This window comes from Oncorhynchus kisutch, linkage group LG16 (genome assembly GCF_002021735.2).
Source record: "Oncorhynchus kisutch isolate 150728-3 linkage group LG16, Okis_V2, whole genome shotgun sequence".
In the NCBI taxonomy this organism is placed as follows: Eukaryota; Metazoa; Chordata; class Actinopteri; order Salmoniformes; family Salmonidae; genus Oncorhynchus; species Oncorhynchus kisutch.
The window spans coordinates 51,362,810-51,385,756 of NC_034189.2; the positions used below are offsets into that span (position 1 = coordinate 51,362,810).

The window sequence follows — 22,947 nt, forward strand, 5'->3', positions numbered from 1 at the left end:
GCGGATGTTTGTTTCAGTAGACATAGCGAGAGAAAACATTATTTTACACAATATCTCAGAAAATAGATTTAGACTGCAAGCTGCAGCTGCCAGTTACATCTGTGGTAGAGGACTATAAGTCAACAAAAGCACATCAGCCTATGATGCTGCGGGACAGCAAGGATGATCGGGTTCACCAGGCAGAGATTGAGGTCAGTGGTCGCAAGTGGTCAACCAGCGGAGCGCTCAGGGAGGCGGAGGAACAGCTGCAACACGGTGACATTGTTGGGTCGGTAAACCAAGACAGGCTGAGTCTGGGATGCACAACCAGGTCAAGCTGGAAGAAGGCATATTCCAAAAAGTGCTGTGGTGCAGAGGTAGGAATGAAAGGATGAGGAAGAAAACAGGCATGTCAGAGTTGTAGCCGTGAAAAAACACAGCAGCTGGACATGCTGGGGGAGTGTGAGAGAGGTCACTCACCTGGAACATGGAAGGGCAGCTTGACATGCTGGGGGAGCGTGAGAGAGGTCACTCACCTGGAACATGGAAGGGCAGCTGGACATGCTGGGGGAGCGTGAGAAAGAGGCCACTCATCTGGAACATGGAAGGGCAGCTGGACATGCTGGGGGAGCGTGAGAGAGGTCACTCACCTGGAACATGGAAGGGCAGCTGGACATGCTGGGGGAGCGTGAGAGAGGTCACTCACCTGGAACATGGAAGGGCAGCTGGACATGCTGGGGGAGCGTGAGAAAGAGGCCACTCATCTGGAACATGGAAGGGCAGCTGGACATGCTGGGGGAGCGTGAGAGAGGTCACTCACCTGGAACATGGAAGGGCAGCTGGACATGCTGGGGGAGCGTGAGAGAGGTCACTCACCTGGAACATGGAAGGGCAGCTGGACATGCTGGGGGAGCGTGAGAGAGGTCACTCACCTGGAACATGGAAGGGCAGCTGGACATGCTGGGGGAGCGTGAGAGAGGTCACTCACCTGGAACATGGAAGGGCAGCTTGACATGCTGGGGGAGCGTGAGAGAGGTCACTCACCTGGAACATGGAAGGGCAGCTTGACATGCTGGGGGAGCGTGAGAGAGGTCACTCACCTGGAACATGGAAGGGCAGCGGATTAAGTTTCTGCTTTGCTCTGTGTACAATGTTTTTCCCACACCAACAAACCTTCACACGTGGGGGTTGGCAGACAGCTGTACACTATGTGGACGACCAGCCAATCTGAAGCACATGCTCTCCTCCTGCCACGCAGGTCTGACCGATGGAAAATTCAGGTGCGGCATGACCAAATACTGACTATAGCAAGCAAGGAGAAAGCTGAAACATCTCACCCAGGGCTCCTGTTTCATCCACTTCATCAGGTCAGGAGAGAGCACAGCAAAGTGAATAAGGAGCAAAAAGGATATTGATTCCAAAATAGTAAAAAAAAATCTATATATTATTTTTGAATGTGTTGGTGTGTTTGGACACACCTACTCATTCAAGCGTTTTTCTTTATTTTGACTATTTTCTGTATTGTGGAATAATAGCGATGACAGCAAAACTATGAAATAACACATATGGAATCATGTAGTAACCAAAAAAGTGTTAAACAAAATATATTTTATATTTGAGATTCTTAAAAGTACCCACCCTTTGCATTGATGATAGCTTTGCATACTCTTGGCATTCTCTCAACCAGCTTCATAGTCACCTGGAATGCATTTCAATTAACAGGTGTGCCTTCTTAAAAGATCATTTGTGGAATTTCTTTCCTTCTTAATGCATTTGAGCCAATCAGTTGTATTGTGATAAGGTAGGGGTGGTATACAGAATATAACCCTACATGGTAAAAGACCAAGTTCATATTATGGCAAGAACTGCTCAAATAAGCAAAGAGAAATGACAGCCCATCATTACTATAAGACATGAAGGTCATTCAATCTGGAAAGTTTCTTGAAGTGCAGTCGCAAAAACCATCAAGCGCTATGTCGAAACCGGCTCTCACGAGGACCGCTACAGGAAAGGAAGACGCAGAGTTACCTCTGCTGCAGCGAATAAGTTCATTAGAGTTACCAGCCTCAGAAATTGCAGCCCAAATAAATGCTTCATAGAGTTCAAGTAACAGACACATCTCAACATCAACTGTTCAGAGGAGACTGCGTGAATCAGGCCTTCATGGTTGAATTGCTGCAAAGAAACCACTACTAAAGGACACCAATAATAAGAAGAGACTTGCTTGGGCCAAGAAACACGAGCAATGGACATTAGACCGCTTAATCTGTCCGTTGGTCTGATGAGTCCAAATTTGAGATTTTTGGTTCCAACCACCGTGTCTTTGTGAGATGCAGAGTAGGTGAATGGATGATCTCTGCATGTATGGTTCCCACCGTGAAGAATGGAGGAGGTGTGATGGTGTTTGGGTGCTTTGCTGGTGACACTGACTGTGATTTATTTAGAATTCAAGGGACACTTAACCAGCATGGCTACCACAGCATTCTGCTGCGATACGCCATCCCATCTGGTTTGCGCTTAGTGGGACTATCATTTGTTTTTCAACAGGACAATGACACAACACAACTCCAGGCTGTGTAAGGGCTATTTGACCAAGGAGTGTGATGGAGTGCTGCATCAGATGACCTGGCCTCCACAATCACCCGACCTCAATCCAATTGAGATGGTTTGGGATGAGTTGGACCGCAGAGTGAAGGAAAAGCAGCCAACAGGTGCTCAGCATATGTGGGATGTCGTGTCTGGACTATCATTAAATGTGATGACTTATTTATATCAAATCAGTTCTCTAGGTTTAATTATTACGTGATTAAACTAATCATGTAAACATTAATTAACTAGGAAGTCAGGGCACTACTGAAAATGTTGAGATTTACTGAATTAAAATTTTCCGAATATAACTCTTCAGATATTTTAATATCTGATCAATTACAGTCTTCTATTAATTAATTATTATTACCTCATCAGTTCTCATTACTGAACGTCACAATTCCTAGCCTAAATCATGAATCAGATATATATACGAGTTGGCTTCATTATTGATTAATTAACTAACTAATTAATCACACAGAATACATAACAAACAAACAGTAGATATTTGGGTTACTACATGATACAAAGAAAAAGTTCCTGGCGGACAAAGCCGATATGAAGGCTTGGTAGACAAAGGAAATGGGTGGGGACTGAGAAAGAGCGGGAAAGACAAAATGGATTCACTACACACAGTTGATAATTATTTTTATTTAAATGCTCATTCTTTGCACATGAACTGCCACTTATTCGAGAAGAATTGCATTGTATATATTTAAATAAATAAATATATTTGTATTTATTAGGGATCCTAACACATTAAGACACTTACATTACACATAAAACAAAATATAAAACAGTAAATCATATAACATTATTACACCACTACATACAGTGGAGAGAACAAGTATTTGATACACTGCCAATTTTGCAGGTTTTCCTACGTACATGCATGTAGAGGTCTGTAATTTTTATCATAGGTACACTGCAACTGTGAGAGATGGAATCTAAAACAAAAATCCAGAAAATCACATTGTATGATTTTTAAGTAATTAATTTTATTGCATGACATAAGTATTTGATCACCTACCAACCAAGTAAGAATTCCGGCTCTCACAGACCTGTTAGTTTTTTCTTTAAGAAGCCCCCGTTCTCCACTCATTACCTGTATTAACTGCACCTCTTTGAACTCGTTACCTGTATAAAAGACACCTGTCCACACACTCAATCAAACAGACTCCAACCTCTCCACAATGGCCGAGACTAGAGAGCTGTGTAAGGACATCAGGGATAAAATTGTAGACCTGCACAAGGCTGGGATGCGCTACAGGACAGTAAGGCAAGCAGCTTGGTGAGAAGGCAACAACTGTTGGCGCAATTATTAGATAATGGAAGAAGTTCAAGATGACGATCAATCACCCTTTGTCTGGGGATCCATGCAAGATCTCACCTCGTGGGGCATCAATGATCATGAGGAAGGTGAGGGATCAGCCCAGAACCACACGCCAGGACCTGGTCAATGACCTGAAGAGAGCTGGCACCACAGTCTCAAAGAAAATCATTAGTAACACACTACGCCGTCATGGATTAAAATCCTGCAGTGCACGCAAGGTCCCCCTGCTCAAGCCAGCGCATGTCCAGGCCCGTCTGAAGTTTGCCAATGACCATCTGGATGATCCAGAGGAGGAATGGGAGAAGTTCATGTGGTCTGATGAGACAAAAATAGAGCTTTTTGGTCTAAACTCCACTCGCCGTGTTTGGAGGAAGAAGAAGGATGAGTACAACCCCAAGAACACCCTCCCAACCTTGAAGCATGGAGGTGGAAACATCATTCTTTGGGGATGCTTTTCTGCAAAGGGTACAGGATGACTGCACCTATTGAGGGGAGGATGGATGGGACCAAGTATCGCAAGATTTTGGCCAACAACCTCCTTCCCTCAGTAAGAGCATTGAAGATGGATCGTTGCTGGGTCTTCAAGCATGACCACGACCTGAAACACACAGCCACAGCAACTAAGGAGTGGCTCCGTAAGAATCATCACAAGGTCCTGGAGTGGCCTAGCCAGTCTCCAGACCTGAACCCAATAGAAAATCTTTGGAGGGAGCTGAAAGTCCATTTTGCCCAGCGACAGCCTCGAAACCTGAAGGATCTGGAGAAGGTCTGTATGGAGGAGTGGGCCAAAATCCCTGCTGCAGTGTGTGCAAACCTGGTCAAGAACTACAGGAAACATATGATCTCTGTAATTGCAAACAAAGGTTGCTGTACCAAATATTAAGTTCTGCTTTTCTGATGTATCAAATACTTATGTCATGCAATAAAATGCAAATTAATTACTTAAAAATCATACAATGTGATTTTCTGGATTTTGTTTTAGATTCCGTCTCTCACAGTTGAAGTGTACCTATGATAAAAATTACAGACCTCTACATGCTTTGTAAGTAGGAAAACTTGCAAAATCGTCAGTGTATCAAATACTTGTTCTCCCCACTGTATATACAATGCAAAATGTATAATACTACCATACAACAATATTACAATGTACATGTGTATAGAGTGCGTGAGCTAGTTTGTGTCTGTACCTGTGTGTGTGTGTGTGTGTGTGTGTGTGTGTGTGTGTGTGTGTGTGTGTGTGTGTGTGTGTCTCTGTACAGTCCCAGCTGTTCCATAAGGTGTATTTACATCTGTTTTTCTTATTCTATTGCTTGAATCAGTTACCTGATGTGGAATAGAGTTCCATGTAGTCATGGCTCTATGTAATACTGTGCGCCTCCCATAGTCTGTTTTGGAATAGGTGATTGTGAAGAGACCTCTGGTGGAATCTTGGGGTATACATCTGAGCCGGATTGAATGGGCTCACGGGCCGGATCCGGTCATAGTGTATCCAATCGATTCTAGCCTAAACTAGACCTAGGAAAAACAAGATTACAATAGATGTATTCCAATACGTTTTGTCCAAAGGATGACTGTGGTATTATATTATGGAGAGTTGATGTTGATGGTAATGTAGCTGTGACCTGAAGGGTTGATGTCACCAGGAATGATGATGCTCACACGGTACTGTATATCTGCGCTGTGCTCCTCAAACAAAGTCTGATGTACAGTTTATACAAATTCTTATTTACATATGATTTATTTACATATTTACATATGATTTGGTTATTCTCTACCTCAATATTGTCACTATATATGACAGATAGGATATCTCCTTAGTAGGGTTGCAAAATTCCAGGAACTTTCAATAAATAACATTGTTTTCCTAGAATCCTGGTTGGGGGAATGAGCAGGAAATCCAGAATCCCTGGAAAAGCAGGGAATTTATTGAAAGTCCCCAGAATTGTGCAACCCCACTCCTTACCCATGTCAGAGACGCAAACTCGGTCTCAACCTTTAAGTCTTTACTGAAGACTCATCTCTTCAGTGGGTCATATGATTGAGTGTAGTCTGGCCCAGGAGTGGGAAGGTGAACGGAAAGGCTCTGGAGCAACGAACCGCCCTTGCTGTCTCTGCCTGGCCGGTTCCCCTCTTTCCACTGGGATTCTCTGCCTCTAACCCTATTACAGTGGCTGAGTCACTGGCTTACTGGGGCTCTCTCATGCCGTCCCTGGAAGGGGTGCGTCACCTGAGTGGGTTGATTCACTGATGTGGTCATCCTGTCTGGGTTGGTGCCCCCCCTTGGGTTGTGCCATGGCGGAGATCTTTGTGGGCTATACTCAGTCCTGTCTCAGGATGGTAAGTTGGTGGTTGAAGATATCCCTCTAGTGGTGTGGGGGCTGTGCTTTGGCAAAGTGGGTGGGGTTATATCCTTCCTGTTTGGCCCTGTCCGGGGGTGCCCTCGGATGGGGCCACAGTGTCTCCTGACCCCTCCTGTCTCAGCCTCCAGTATTTATGCTGCAGTAGTTTATGTGTCGGGGGGCTAGGGTCAGTTTGTTATATCTGGAGTACTTCTCCTGTCCTATTCGGTGTCCTGTGTGAATCTAAGTGTGCGTTCTCTAATTCTCTCCTTCTCTCTTTCTTTCTCTCTCTCGGAGGACCTGAGCCCTAGGACCATGCCCCAGGACTACCTGACATGATGACTCCTTGCTGTCCCCAGTCCATCTGACCGTGCTGCTGCTCCAGTTTCAACTGTTCTGCCTTATTATTATACGACCATGCTGGTCATTTATGAACATTTGAACATCTTGACCATGTTCTGTTATAATCTCCACCCGGCACAACCAGAAGAGGACTGGCCACCCCACATAGCCTGGTTCCTCTCTAGGTTTCTTCCAAGGTTTTGGCCTTTCTAGGGAGTTTTTCCTAGCCACCGTGCTTCTACACCTGCATTGCTTGCTGTTTGGGGTTTTAGGCTGGGTTTCTGTACAGCACTTTGAGATATCAGCTGATGTACAAAGGGCTATATAAATACATTTGATGATGAGGTACCCAGCAGTGTATCACATTAACACCATTAGTCATTAACCTTTATTTTACCAGTTAAGTTGACTGAGACAACATTTTCATTTACAGCAACAACCTGGGGAATAGTTACAGGGGAGAGGAGATGAATGTAAGCTGGGGATGACTATGATAGTATGAGAGCCTGATTGGGTATTTAGGTTACCACCCCTCCTCTTACAATAAGTGCCATGGGATCTTTAGTGACCACAGAGTCAGGACCCCCATTTAACATCCCATCTGAAAGACAACACCCAACACAGGGCAATGTCCCCAATGGGATATTTAGACCAGAGGGTGCCTCCTACTGGTCCTCCAACAGCGGAGGGATGCAAGCATCTGGTCTTCCATCCAGGGACCAACTCTGCTTAGCTTCAGAGGCAAGCCAGTGGAGGGATGCAAGTCTCATTTAAATATTTATTTTACCTTTATTTAACTAGGCGAGTCAGTTCAGAACAAATACCCCCACCCACCATGCAAATCTAATCATTTTGCCATGGGGTGCAGAGAAAATGTTTACACTTTAACAACTAATTTCTTGCGATTCCACAGTACACATGTTGCCGTAGGGTGGAGAGAAATGTTTGCAGTCTTTATTATGATATCTGAGTGAGAGTTTCTTTCATAATCAATTAGGGCTCCCCAGTCGGTAATTCAACAATGATTACTACAATTTCAGATAGATGGCTAGACTATCTTATCAATCTTAAAAATGTATGAACGCTTTTAGATATGTGGGTGAAGTAGTGAATGGTTTCAGGAGGAAGGCGATATTATTGGGACATACCCATGATTAGGTCAGGGCATGATGTGGCCTTAATGAGAGGAGCCATCCAGAACTGTAAAGGAACAGGGAAAGGGTTCAGAGAAGACAAGAGCAGTGGACAGATTGAGTCCATATGGTTGTGTGCTGGTGTCAATGCACATTTTAATCAAATCAAATCAAATGTATTTATAAAGACCTTCTTACATCAGCTGATATCTCAAAGTGCTGTACAGAAACGCAGCCTAAAACCCCAAACAGCAAGCAATGCAGGTGTAGAAGCACGCCACCTAGGAAAAACTCCCTAGAAAGGCCAGAACCTAGGAAGAAACCTACAGAGGGACCAGGCTATGAGAGGTGGCCAATCCTCTTCTGGCTGTGACAGTACTCAACAATTCATTTGTTTCTAAATGATAGTTTCGGAAACCATGTTCTAGAGAAGTCTACCCTCTAGTGTCCTCACATTCTTATCCAGACCTCCAACACTCCAACCCAGTTCCATTGTTTAAAACTATTCCCCTCTAATCAGGAGATCGAATTACACATGCTGTAGTGGAAAAACGTTTCTGTTTACCAAAACATGTACTGTACCTTCCCAGGTGCAACCAAGAATGTTTTGCATAGAGAAGGGTAATGCTATTGGTTGACTGGTCCTCAGAGTATCCATCCATGTGTATCCATTTTATTCATCCATTCATGTATCTGATCTACTTGTGTGTGTCTTTACTGATCCTGTTGGCAATGTGAGTTGTGTTGGAGCCAATGTACAGTACTTCCCCCTTCATTTCAATAGTAATTAATTAACTGGTATCTGCGCCTTACTGCAGTCTCTGTGACAGGAGGAGAGCAGCATAAGACCCACAGACGGTCTAGTAATGTGCAGTCTGCTGACACTGGATGACTGGAAACAGCAGAGATGAAGGAGCTATTGATTATGGTTGTCCTTGCTACAGGTAAGACTTGCTATATATTTGATCCATTCAGGGTGGTTTAAGAACACATGCACTTTCCATGACATACAGGGCTTTCAGAAAAGATTCAGACCCCTTACTTTTTCCTCATTTTGTTATGTTACAGCCTTATTCTAAAATGTTTTAAATTGATTAAATCTACACACAATACCCCATAATGACAAAGCAAAAAACATTTTTGCTAATTTATGAAAAATGTCAAAATTAAATATTACATTTACATAAGTGTTCAGACCCTTTACTCAGTACTTTGTTAAAGCATCAGCGATTACAGCATCGAGTCTTCTTGGATATGAGTGTGGTACACCTGTATTTGGGAAGTTTCTCGCATTCAGTTTAGATGAGGAACCTTGCTTCACAGCTATTGTCAGGTCTCTCCAGAGATGTTCGATTGGGTTCAAGTCCGGGCTCTGCCTGGGCCACTCAAGGACTTTCAGAGACTTGTCCTGAAGCCACTCTTGCATTGTCCTGGCTGTGTGCTTAGGGTCATTGTCCTATTGGAAGGTGAACCTTCACCCCAATCTGAGGTCCTGAGTGCTCTGGATCATGTTTTCATCAAGGCCACTCTACCATAAAGGCCTGAGTGCTACAGAGATGGCTGTCCTTCTGGAAGGTTCTCCCATCTCCACAGAGGAACACATCCAGTCAACTTGACATAGCTATGGGAAGCATTGGAGTCAACATGGGCCAGCATCCCTTGCCATGTCATCTATTATGATGTTGTTGTTAAGAGTCTTCTGTGATTGAGAATTATGTTGGAAAATTGCTTTCAATTCAGATGTGCAAAAATGTATGATACATTTAACTTAACAAATGATTATTGCCAATATATGACCGAACAGTTTTTACAGTTTGGTTTATGAATTTTGAAGTTTGATTTATAGTCAATGATTGATTGATATTTTGTCTGTTTGCTGCAAGGGATACAATAGCATCAGTGAAGACATTGTTTCAGACTTTATTTTTATACAAACACTATTTAGATGTATTGTTAAGTTGTTGTTTACAGACTGTGAATAGACTACTGTCAGGTCTCAGATACAGTTGATAACAGAGTAGCCTTTGCTATCAGCTGTTTATTGGCAGTGATAATGACTTCTTTCTCTCATAAAGTACAGTAGAAAACATTTCTACACTGATGCAGACACAATGAAACTGGAACAGCATGGATCATCTCCTATGATTATAGGAACTGACACTATGTGTCCTTGTTTATGTGGTTTACTGAATTAATTATCTTTTTTAAAGTCTCTTTTCCACAGGAGGATCTCATCACATCCTCTGCCATTCCAACCACCATTGACCCTATAACCCTAAATACTACTGGTCTTCCAACTACCAGTCTCCCCACCACCACCACCACCACCACCTCTACCACCACAACCCCTCCTCTGGTCTGTATCAACGGTGGTGAGCTGCAGAGTGGAGTCTGTATCTGTCCTGATGAGTGGACCGGAGACACCTGTTCAGAGGGTACATCCACACACTTACACTATACCTAACCCTGGATCTACCATTCAGACTCCTCCACAATACTACACTACTATACCTAACCCTGGATCTACCATTCAGACTCCTCCACAATACTACACTACTATACCTAACCCTGGATCTACCATTAAGACTCCTCCACAATACTACACTACTATACCTAACCCTGGATCTACCATTCAGACTCCTCCACAATACTACACTACTATACCTAACCCTGGATCTACCATTCAGACTCCTCCACAATACTACACTAATATACCTAACCCTGGATCTACCATTCACAGTACACACCACTACATTACTATACCTAAACCTGGATCTCACATTCACAGTCCACAACACTACTCCTTGGATCTCACATTCAGAATGTGTATTTCATGTTTGCAGTCATACATTTGGTCCATGTTGAAATGCATTTTACTTCAATAGGGTATTTCTGCAATTCAACCATCATGGGTGGATTCTCCTTCTCAAGAACAGTGGTTGGCTGGTCTGCTTATTCAGAAGAGTTATGTGATGAGAAGACAACCAGTGGTATGTTAGTTTTATTCACCTAAAATGTTACAGTCTTAATTAATGTTGTATTAGGTAACACAAAATCTTTACTATCTTGGTTCCTCCAGCTGGTTTACCAGTAGCCTTAGCAGAATGTTCAAATGACACTGGATCTCCACAGTTTGATGCACCTAACTGGCTGGAGTGTGAATTAACCCTCAGTGACATTCTAGGAAATGTAAGTCAATAGGCATATTTTTTTATAATCTTGATTTATGACCAGCCTCAATTTAGCATTTTTCAGGTCAGTTACAGTCATCATTATGAAGAGTGGATCTTACAGTTTGAAGATCAGTAACAACTGGCTTCTACCTTCAGATCATGTATTCTGTTCCTTTATTCTGCTTAACAGTTTTAGGAACTTTTCTTTCTTGTGTTTCACATTGCATTTAGTAGATGTTCTTATCCAGACTGACGTATAGTAATGGGTGCATACATTTTCATACTGGTCCCCTGTGGGAATTGAACCCACAACACTGGTATTTCAAGGGCCATGCTCTACCAACTGAGCCACATAGTTAATACTTGCAATTGTAATATCCAAATGTACTTACAGTTCAGCATGTTGCTGTCACTTATACAATGTTCTGTTGACAAACAATACTAAAATACAAATCTTTGACTCTCCCTATTCAGATCTCCAGCAGTTCAGTTGATTTACGACAGTTAGCCTTCAGTACTCAGATCCTGACCTCCCAACCAGAGCGGCTGTCAGCTGACAACATCACCACAGCAGCTCAGATAGCTAACACACTGCTTCAGTCTGTAAATATCACAAAGGTATAACATGTTTTGAAATCAAGTCGTGACTATGACATGTTCTGGAGAGAAACGTGAGGTTGTTACTGAAGTTGAAATTTGATTTGAACACCTGAGGTTCATCCCCTGGTTTTGATCATGTTGCAGGACATCGTAGTGGCAGCTGTAACCACGATCAGTCAGCTGCTCAATGCCAGTGAGGAGAGTACACAGGAGAGAGACGCTGTCCAAAAGTACAGGAGTGTGTGTGTGTGTGTGTGTGTGTGTGTGTGTGTGTGTGTGTGTGTGTGTGTGTGTGTGTGTGTGTGTGTGTGTGTGTGTGTGTGTGTGTGTGTGTGTGTGTGTGTGTGTGTGTGTGTGTGTGTGTGGTGTGTGTGTGTGTGTGTGAGCGTGCATTTGTGGTGGTGTGCATTTGAGTTTATGTGTGTACGTGTGCCTCTGCATGGTGCATGCAAACTAATGTTTTTCTGTGTTTCTCTCCCAGCCTCACAGAGACCCTAGAGATGTTTTCCCTGGACCAGAGCAATATTGTGTCCTTGGTGGTTCAGCCCAACCTGGTAGTCCAGTCTGTCCAAGTACCAAGTGACTCAGTAGGGATCCAGTTTACTGCTCTGACTGGTGAGTGAGACTGCTAGTGAACCTACACACTGGCATTTAAAGTGAAAGTTTATATCTGTGTTGACAGTCTAGTTCTATCTCCTCATTTTTAAATGTTTCTCCTCTGCTGTCAATAAGGTTTGGAATGGATTTGATTTGGTGTACTACAGACAAGAACAGATACAGTGGAGGCTGCTGAGGGGAGGACGACTCATAATAATGGTTGGAAAAGAGCGAATGGAATGCATAAAACACATGGAAACCGCGTGTTTGATGTATTTGATACCATTCCGCTGATTCCACTCCAGCCGTTACCATGAGCCCATTCTCCCCAATTAAGGTTCCACCAGCCTCCTGTGGTACAGAAGTAACACTATATTGTTCTGCTTTAAATTGTTAAATCATATTAATCTCCTTCTCCAGGAAGATCTGGTAATTTTGTGGCCAACAGAATTCATCTCAACACCAATACCTCTGAACTGATAGTTGACAAAGGAGGTTCTACCGATGTCCAGATTGTTATCAAATTCCCACCAGGTGAGTCAATGCTGGTATGCTAACAGTGTAGATCCTCAATATTTAATTTCCTTTTACGCTTTCACCGAGAGCGCATAACTGCTCTTTGTGGTGGCCAAAATCAGGTCAGCAATGCCAAATATTTAGATTGTCCAATAAAGATGAGTCATATGACACATGGATAGGTAAACTATTGAGAAATAATTAGGCTTCCATGATAGTTCTACAAGGCAAGGTCAAGCTACTCATGTATACGTTCTGATATGAACAGCAATCTCTCTCTCCCCACTCTCTCTCTCTCCCTCTACCCTCTCTCATTCAATTTCACTCTACTCAGTTTTGCATAGTAAAACCACAAACCCCTCCATTGGTTTTGTGCTCTACCAAAACGACCGGTTCTTCAGGTCCAAGGCCTTCAGAGCTTCTCCAGGAACCAGCAGAAGGGTCATCTCTGCTAACCTGGGACAAGTGTCTGGGTTACATGTTGAGATGCTCTTCAAGCCCACAGTAAGATTTCTCTTGGAATAAGTAAACACATCGTGGTCCAAAGCTATCTGCGAAATATAATGGGAAGTTGTCCATTATCTTCAGTGCATTTGGAAAGTATTCAGACCCTTTCACTTTTCCCACATTTTGTTACGTTACACCCTTATTAAAAAATGTATTGAATTGCTATTTTACATCATCAATCTACGTACACACAATACCCCATAATGACAAAGCAAAAACAGGTTCTTAGAAATGTTTGTAAATGTATTAAAAATAAAAAAAACTTATATTACATTTACATAAGTATTCAGACCCTTTTCTCAGTACTTTGTTGAAGCACCTTTGGCAGCGATTACAGCCGTTCTTCTCTGCAGATCCTCTCAAGCTCTGCCAGGTTTAATGGGTAGCATCGCTGCACAGCTATTTTCAGTTCTCTCCAAAGATGTTAGATCGGGTTCAAGTCCGGGCTCTGGCTGGGCCACTCAAGGACATTCAAAGACTCCTGCATTGTCTTGGCTGTGTGCTTAGGGTCATTGTCCTGTTGGAATTTGAAACGTTGCCCCAGTCTGAGGGCCTGAGTGCTCTGGAGCAGGTTTTCATCAAGGCTATCTTTGTACTTTGCTCCGTTCAACTTTCCCTCGATCCGGACTAGTCTCCCAGCCCCTACCACTGAAAAACATCCCCACAGCATGATGATGCCACCACCATGCTTCACAGTAGGGATGGTGCCAGGTTTCCTTCAGACGTAACGCTGGTCATTCAGGCCAAAGAGTTCAATCTTGGTTTCATCAGACCTGAGAATCTTGTTTCTCATGGTCCGAGTCCTTTAGGTGCCTTTTGTCAAACTCCAAGCAGGCTGTCATGTGCCTTTTACTGAGGGGTGGCTTCCATCTGGCCACTCTACCATAAATGCCTGATTGATGGAGTGCTGCAGAGATGGTTGTCCTTCTGGAAGGTTCTCTCATCTTCACAGAGGAACTCTGGCGCTCTGTCAGAGTGACCATCTGGTACTTGGTCACCTCCCTGACGAAGGCCCTTCTCCCCCGATTGCTCAGTTTGGCTGGGCGGCCAGCTCTAGGAAGATTCTTGGTGGTTCCGAACTTCTTCCATTTAAGAATGGAAGTGTTCTTGGGGACATTCAATGCTGCAGAACTTTTTTGGTACCCTTCCCCAGATCTGTGCCTCAACACAATCCTGTCTCGGAGCTCTACGGACAATTCCTTCGACCTCATGGCTTGGTTTTTGATCTGACATGCACTGTCAACTGTGAGACCGCGTATAGACAGATGTGCCTTTCCAAATCATGTTCAATCAATTGAATTTACCACACATGGTAAATCAAGTTGTAGAAACATCTCAAGGATTATCAATGGAAACAGGATGCACCTGAGCTCAATTTCGAGTCTCATAGCAAAGGGTCTGAATAGTTATGTAAATAAGGTATTTCAGCGTTTAATTTTTACACATTTACAAACATTTCCTTAACCCGTTTTTGCTTTGTCATTATGGGGTATTTTGTGTAGATTGCTGAGGATTTTTTTAAAAGTCAATTTTAGACTAAGACTAGGCTAGTGGCTGTGGAATTTTGTTCCTCCCTTGTACTTGATTGATAATTAAGATGACTAATGGCTTATCCGACATTAAGAACAAGGAAGCAAATATTGCATTGTATATAATATGATATATCATAATTGAAACTTCTTCTTTCCACATTTGCGTGATGACCTTTCATACTTCACAATTGAATGAGGAATACTATCAGTGCATGTCTTTTTCTGAAGGATTTACAGTGAGTTTGTATCTGTTCTCACTTCTCAGGCTGTTCCCAACACCTCCCTCTATGACTTTGCCTGCGTGTCATGGAACTACACGTTGAAAGACTGGAGCACCTTTGGCTGCTACAAAGTCAACCACTCAGCAGACGGCCTGCAATGTTTCTGTAATCACACCACTAACTTTGCTGTGCTGATGGTGAGTAGCTAGCTGCCTTCATCTCCCTTTTACTGACCACACGCTGACCTATGGAGGGGTTCACAAACTTTTTTGAAACATGACCCCATTTTGATATCTGAAAGTTCTTGTGACCCCAACCATGTGAATTTATTTTTGTAATTAAGAGCAATGTTTACTTTTTTTTAGTAGTCAATTGCAAAACATTCTAACAGTATTTGTGATTGTTTTCTCAACTCACCATCACATACATTTAATGTGAGGCCATGACAGTCAATGTAATTTGGTCTGACATAAAGTCTCTTATCTCACCATCACTAATGAGATGGTGAGATAAGAGACATGATGCATGTCGTGTCGGATGTTCTCAAAATCAGGTGGTGTGGTTGCCAGTGTTCACCTCATCTCTGCTGTCACCTCTAACCTGGATCGATATTTGGTTTTAATGCAAACTAGAACACTAATTCCAGCCTCACACATATATGAGCTGTCAAATGGGTATCATGAGTTTCAATACTCAGAGCGAGACGGCAGGATATTTAATCCCTTTGGGTTAGGAACCAAAATGCTTTGTCTGCAGTATTCGGTCATATGACGGCACAATCTGTTTTCGATTTCACTTACCGGCAGGATCACAGTCAAACAGATTTCTCTCCAATAAGAAATATATTTCTCTGAATGCACTGATTCGGTCACTCACCTGTAGAATGCTTTTGTATTTCCCCTGCATGCTTGTGTTCAGTTTCCCAAATATGTCATTTACATAGGCAAGGAGACACCTTTTATTTTCATTACACAGAAAGTCAACAAAGTCTGTTTTGTTTGTCCACCATTCGATCTCATGGAATCTGTTTTTCGTCAATATAGCCATGCAGCCTATCCTCTGTGCAGTTTCATGCTTGAATCGTGAGACAGAACAATATATCCTTGTGAATAGCATCCATTTGGAATGCTGAGGAGTTTTTTAGTGGTTCAGTCAGTTTCCTATTGATTGCTAGTTATAGCATCAATTCTTAGATTTACAGTGTTATCAGAGAAAGGTATTGATGTGAGTTTCTGTACCTCCTCACACCTTGTTTTCACCATATCGATTGTTGCGGTAATATACCAGAAATAGTGTGTGGTTTCATACAGTAGTGGGCCTAGCCATTCACCATGGGAATAGAGTGACCACATGTCCCGGATTGTGCAGGACAGTCCTCCATTTTGGACCTTTGTCCCGCAACCAAACCATCACGTCCCACATTTTATCAACACATTCAAACACCACCACCAATTTAGATTTTTTTTGATTTGTCCAGTATTTCAGTCAGACATTCCAACCTGTCTCTTGCAGTCACGTTGAGGTTAAGAAAATATAGACTTGCAAATCATAAGGATGTGGTAGCCTAAGCCATGCGGATGTTAAACCCTTCTCCAGTCATTGATGAGATCTGATATTCTGCAGAGCGCAGGATGAGACATTGGCCTATCGTCAACAAATATTTCTGACTGTGACAAACTTAGTGTTGAAATATATATTTTTATTTTCTTTCTGCAGTCGTTCAGGAGGGACTTTAAATACGCTGATGAGCTAGACTCGATCACCATATTGGGATGTTCCATGTCCATCATTGGGTTGAGTTTAACAATAACATTCCAGATGGTGACCAGGTAAGATTCTACAGGGTTCCAGAACCAATTCAAAATATACAGTAACATTCCAGTTGGTGACCCAGTTGGTGACCCGGTAAGATCCTACAGAATGATCAATAGTGTAAAGAAGCCCTTTGTCTGATCCAACAGGACTTGATAGGTGAAACCATTATAAAACCCACTATTAATGAACCAACACATCCATAACTATACATCTAACTTCCCTAACATAGTGTTGTCTATCACCTGTCCCCAGGAAATCACGCAAAACCAACCCAACGGTCCTCTTAGTGAGCGTCTGCGTGTGTCTCCTGATCTTCACCCTCCTCTTCATGTTGGGAGTGGACAACCCTCATAAACAGCTGGGCAAACCTGAAATACAGGAGGACAACATTCTCCCCCCGTCCGACACACACACAGAGCGGGACAGAGGGCCATGTACTGCAGTGGCAGTCCTGCTGCAGTACTTCCTGTTGGGGACGTTCACCTGGAACACGCTGTACGCCACACATGTCTTCCTGATGATCAGAAACAGCCTGGCCACCAGCCCATCACACTTCACAGCCTATACCGTGGCCATCGGATGGGGTAGGACAGCATGGAGAAACATCAAGTATTTAGTCGTTTCAGAAGCTTTGGCTGACATTAGACCTGGGCTCCTTGAACCAAAACTAATGCTAGGTGATATTTCCAGGCTCTAATAAGCCTGAAATAGAACTTAAAAGCAACTTGTATAGTGATGTAATGTCTTTAGAGGATGTATGTGTAGTGTATATACTATGTATATGGCTGCATGCAAATCTACCAGGCAATAACGACATCATTCTCTCCTATAGGACTGCCTGCATTTGTGGTGGCCCTCACCTTGGGAATTAGTTACAGAGTGGATGATCCACTGGGATACAGGCAGGAGGAATTGTGAGTCAATACTACTACTGTACTACTACTCTGTACTGTATTGTACTGTACTATACTGTACTTGAAAGAGAGCGACTCAACGTATTTATTGGTTTGTAAACCACTGCATGGGCAGAGTGTGGGGTGCATGGAGACAGTCTGATTGGCTGACGCCACGAGCTGGAGGTGATGAATATCTCTCAAATGAACTGTACTGTACTACCAATATCAATGTGGGGCAATTGCTGTATAAAATGTTATAACTAATACTGTAAAAGCTTTTCCCTATCAATGTTTGTATTGCTTTTAACGATGGTAAAGAGCAATTACAAAAGTTGTAAAAAACAAGAAGAATGATCCATTGTATTGGAAAGGTTTCTTGTTTATTTATGCCACCCACCATGTCTACTTTATACCACGTTATTCAAATCACTGGCATCCTGTTTTGTCTGTCACATTGTCCCACTCTCTAACTCATTCATTTGACCTGTCAGTTGCTGGCTTGCTGCCCTCGATCCAAAGGGGAACTTTGACTTCAAGCTGCCAATGTTTTGGGGTTTCCTGGTCCCTGTGGCGTTCATGCTTATCTTCAACACAGTGGTGTTGGTATGTTTTGCAGTTACAACAGCCAAGACCAACCCATATTTAACCAGGTAACATTAATTGGGGCATTTTGGAGGCACAAAGTACAAACTTGTAGTCATTAAGATGTCTTGATTTAAATGCCTACTAACGAGCTTGTTAATTTTTTAAAATTGTATTTCAGTGAAAAGCTGTTATAAATCAAATGTATTATTATTTTGTCATTATTAATTCAGTCATTAGTAATCAAATCATACAATTTAATGAGCACCGTGCTCTAAATCACTCAGTCAATGGAAGCATACTGTTCTTATACCACAGCATTACAGCAGTCTATTACAGCAATCTAAGTATGTTGGTTATGTTTCCCAGTACAAGACACACATCGATGAAGAAGAAGTTCCTCAGTAGCTTTTCTCTGGCTGTGGTGCTCGGTCTCTCCTGGATCCTGGGCTATCTGTTGCTCATTACACAGAACCAGACCATGTACACCATACTCAACATCTCCTTCTGTGTTCTCACCACCACTCAGGTAGTAAATGTATGCACTCATTACTGTAAGTCACTCTGGATAAGAGCGTCTGCTAAATGACTCAAATGTCAACTAGAAATACTAGTGTACTATTGTACCACAGAATCCAGACATTAATGAAAATTAGACACCTAGTAAACATAAATAAATTGAGCTGGTCTTTATGGAAATAATACCTTTTGTTTGTTCTTGTGTGTTCCTGAAAATACTTGATAATGTCTTTGTGTTTTCGCTCCACAGGGCTTGCAGATTTTCATTCTGTTCACAGCAAGAACATCAATTGTCAAGAAAAAGATATCAAGTACTTTGAAATCTATCTCTAGTTTTGGGATCCCTCTTCACACTAGGAAGTTCAGTCTATGGCGAGGCGAGCACAGTGATAACGTAGAATCATACACACAACAGGACACTGATCTGTCATTTTCACCTTGTTCCACAGACATCTAACTGAGTTCAACCTCTGTTGTAAAATATCTCATATACCTCCACTATTGTCCTATAATATACAGTATAATACACACAACATTTTGTATCGACGTATATTCACTGTGAATTCCCTTAGAAGTTGTGTTGTCCAATGAACTATCAAAATAAAGGAAGTCACACACTGCATACATAATCTCAACAATTTAATGGGTATTTACCAACGTTTCGGCATCACTGTGCCTCCCTTCAACCTGTTGTAAAATGTTTTATGTACCACACTATTGTCATATAATATACAGTATAATACACACGAGCCCATTCATCTGTGGTGTATCCAATCTATACTAGCCTAAACTAGACCTAGGAAAAACAAGATTACAATAAAGGATGACTGTGGTATCATATTATGGAGAGTTGATGTTGATGGAAATGTAGCTGTGACCTCAAGGGGTGATGTTGATGTTACCAGGAATGATGATGCTCACACTGTACTGTATATCTGCGTGGTGCCTGTCAAACAAAGTCTGATGTGAAGTTTATACAAATTCTTATTTACATATGATTTGGTTTTTCTCAGTGAATGATATTGTCACTATATATGACAGTTAGGATATCTCCTTACTGGTACCCCGGGATGTAGCACATTCACACCATTAGTAAGTCTCAAATCATTTAAGTATGCATGACACTATGAATTTATTCCTTCTATCACTATTTTGTGTTCATGGATGCCAAGGGAAGCCAGGCTTCCCCCAAAATAAAAAAAAATGTATCTCACAGGAGAAAGCATCATAGCAAGCAAAACAGCGCCCTCTGTCTCTCTACGTGTCTATCTCATTCTGTCTGGTCCAAAGGAGTACGACATTGTTGCTGCCCGTAGCATTGAAGGCAAGTGAAGCCAGCGTGCATCCGGCCTCCCTTGACCAAAAAAGTATAAAACAAGCGTTGAGCTAAGCGAGCTCAACTGTGAGTGGTCTTGGCCCACCAAAAAAAAGTGTCAAGTGTAACGGATGTAAAACGGCTAGCTTAGTTAGCGGTGCGCGCTAAATAGCGTTTCAATCGGTGACGTCACTTGCTCTGAGACCTTGAAGTAGTGGTTCCCCTTGTTGGTTAGTAGTGGTTCCCCCTTGGAATTGGCTTTTTTCTAAGTAACCATTAGGGTAAATCAACATGTTTTTCTACTTTTACTCACACAGAAATCAGAATCATTGGCAGCCACAACATATTTAGTTTACATTGATTGGATAAAATTGTTTTGGTATATTTTAGTTGACACTGTATTAGACTCCGCAGAGGTGATTTGATGATGTTCAAATGTTGAAGTTTTGCTGGAATAGTGGAGGCAGCTCCCGTTTAAAATTTGGAGCCCTTTTTTCTCCCCAATTTTGTGGTAATCCATTGGTAGTCACAGTCTTATCTCATCGCTGCAACTCCCGTACGGACTCAGGAGAGGCGAAAGCCGAGAGCCGTGCTTCCTCCGAAACACAACCCAACCAAGCCGCACTGCTTCTTGACACAATGCACACTTAACCCGGAAGCCAGCCGCACCAATGTGTAGGAGGAAACACCGTACACCTGACAACCGTGTCAGCGTGCACTGCTCCCTGCCAGCCACACAAGGACATCCCTGCCGGCCAAATTGTGGTCCGCCACAGCCGGCTGCAACAGAGGCTGGACTCAAACCCCAGAATCTCTAGTGGCACAGCTAGCACTGCATTCTTAGACCACTGTGCCGCTCAGGAGGCAGCTCCTGTTTTCTTGGCGACTTGTGGTAACTCTCTGTGGTCCGAAAATTTCGTAAACATTAACTTGCTTGACCATGCTGCAGGTCATGTAACGGTACACGCAATATGCTTTGTGGACTTCATTGGACAGAGCTATACGGTTTTGTGATAAAACAAAGGTGTGGTTGAGTTTATTCTGCCACTTTATTGTCTCTGCCTTTATGCTTATATATCACGGTCGCAAGGACAATGAATTAACAGGTTATAGAGCAAACAAGAAATTATCACAACATATGTTGAAATATGGCTTTGTTTTGTTTGGGGGGGGGGGGGGGCTTGGCTTCACCAGTGATTTTACCCACGTACCAGTACTGATAAGTAAGCAGTTCACTGTTAGTCTACACCTGTTGTTTACGAAGCATGTGACAAATACATTATGATTTGATTTTGACGTGGAGTTTTCTGTGTGTACCTTCAACTGCCATGTGGTGGCGCCAAACTCTTTCTCTAAATGAGGATTTCTTATGGCAGTGGAACATCCATCCAAACTGTTCACCAGTCTTCCTCATTATTGTGCAGATAAATAAAGATGTTTATGAAAACACTTTGAGCATATTCACTGTCACATATGAATGTCTAATTTCAATAATTCAAGGTTAATTTGTTTCATAAGGCTAATTTAGGGGTACATTCTTAAAGAACTGCTATACATTTTGCCCACTATAATTATTAAAAACAGTTCAGATTTTGAGCCTTCATTAGGAACATGCACCTTGGCTGGACTGCAAATAGCGACAGACTGGATGCTTCTATTTTTCATGAGTCGGTTAGAAACTATTCTACATTTTAAGTTAATTGTAATGATGTGGAAACAACGTTGCATCAAAACACATTAATTTCACATGTGAAGTGTTCCACAAACACTTTGTTTCACATGAAAATCATGTTTTCACATGTGAGTTGTTCTATAGATTCATGTATACATGACAACACATTCAAGCCAGATAGATGCCTCCCCCCGCCCCCCTCCATCTGATTTAAACAGAAACAACAGGGGAGGCATGCGGGAGAACACAACAATCACAATCATAAAAAATACATTGTTGGAAAACGCAAGGCCTTCAAAACACAACAGTCTGTTACCACAGCAACGGCTCAGCTGGAAGCTGACTGGATCCAGGGTCATCAACCAGGGGGTGAGAGATTGTGGACAGGGGATGTCGAGATTCTCCAGCCCCTATCCCGATCCAAGCTCTGAATCATCCCACAGCTAGTTTGTTGAACTTTGTGGGAGCTCAGCTTCCAGATCAAAGTTGGATTTGCTAAGGCTGCTGGGAGAACCAGAGAGAGAGTGTGTGTGTGTGTGTGTGTGTGTGTGTGTGTGTGTGTGTGTGTGTGTGTGTGTGTGTGTGTGTGTGTGTGTGTGTGTGTGTGTGTGTGTGTGTGTGTGTGTGTGTGTGTGTGTGTGTGTGTGTGTGTGTGTGTGTGTGGTGATTCATCTAGGAGAATTTTGACCTTGAAAGGAAAACAATGAATGTCTCCCCCGAGATAAATGTTGGCTGGCGTTTGGCCCTTCAGTCTTTGTTATGGATCCCTCGGCTGTTTCTCAAATACCCTTTCAGCAAGTTATAGGGGAGTCAATGAGACTAACTATACTCTGACTATGGCCACATGAGTAGAACTGTCAGGATATATTTCACGTGTTTGTGGAATCTGTGTGATTTGGATCGACCACATTGTTTGTATCTACCTCTGGATGAGAAGCCTGAATCCTGTCCCTTCCGCCTCCCCTCCTCTCCTGTGCTGTCAACGCTTGGCTCTGGTCTCCATTACGGCCCTTGAATGTATCAGCTTCAGCTAATATTAGAAGAAGAAAAACAACAAAGGAAAGGAAAATAAAATAAGCCTTTTTTCTTTCAGGGGGCTCGTCAGTCTGACCCAAAAGTTTAGCACATTTCGTGACGTGCCTAGGAACCTCGCCATGTGCCGGGGGCTGTGACCTCACATGAGCCTGCCGATCTAAGGCATGTGTGGCGAAGGTTTTGGGATCCACACCCCCTACTGTTTCATGGGATACACCCGAGCACAAAAAAAGGCGGGAGGGAAAGTAGAGAGTG

The 22,947-nt window shown here is 42.7% G+C and overlaps 1 protein-coding gene across 1 annotated transcript; it reads left to right on the forward strand.

The window, feature by feature from the left end:
* The first annotated feature begins 8,414 nt into the window (after window positions 1-8,414).
* Window positions 8,415-19,883, forward strand: LOC109886455 (adhesion G-protein coupled receptor G7-like). Its single transcript, XM_031792889.1, has 16 exons — window positions 8,415-8,656; window positions 9,923-10,147; window positions 10,598-10,702; window positions 10,792-10,901; window positions 11,360-11,503; window positions 11,630-11,715; window positions 11,967-12,100; window positions 12,503-12,616; window positions 12,933-13,102; window positions 14,903-15,055; window positions 16,575-16,687; window positions 16,926-17,257; window positions 17,506-17,587; window positions 18,061-18,219; window positions 18,521-18,680; window positions 18,921-19,883. The coding sequence occupies exons 1-16, from the start codon at window positions 8,620-8,622 to the stop codon at window positions 19,125-19,127; spliced, it is 2,331 nt and encodes a 776-aa protein (XP_031648749.1). The 5' UTR covers window positions 8,415-8,619; the 3' UTR covers window positions 19,128-19,883.
* The last annotated feature ends 3,064 nt before the right edge of the window (window positions 19,884-22,947 follow it).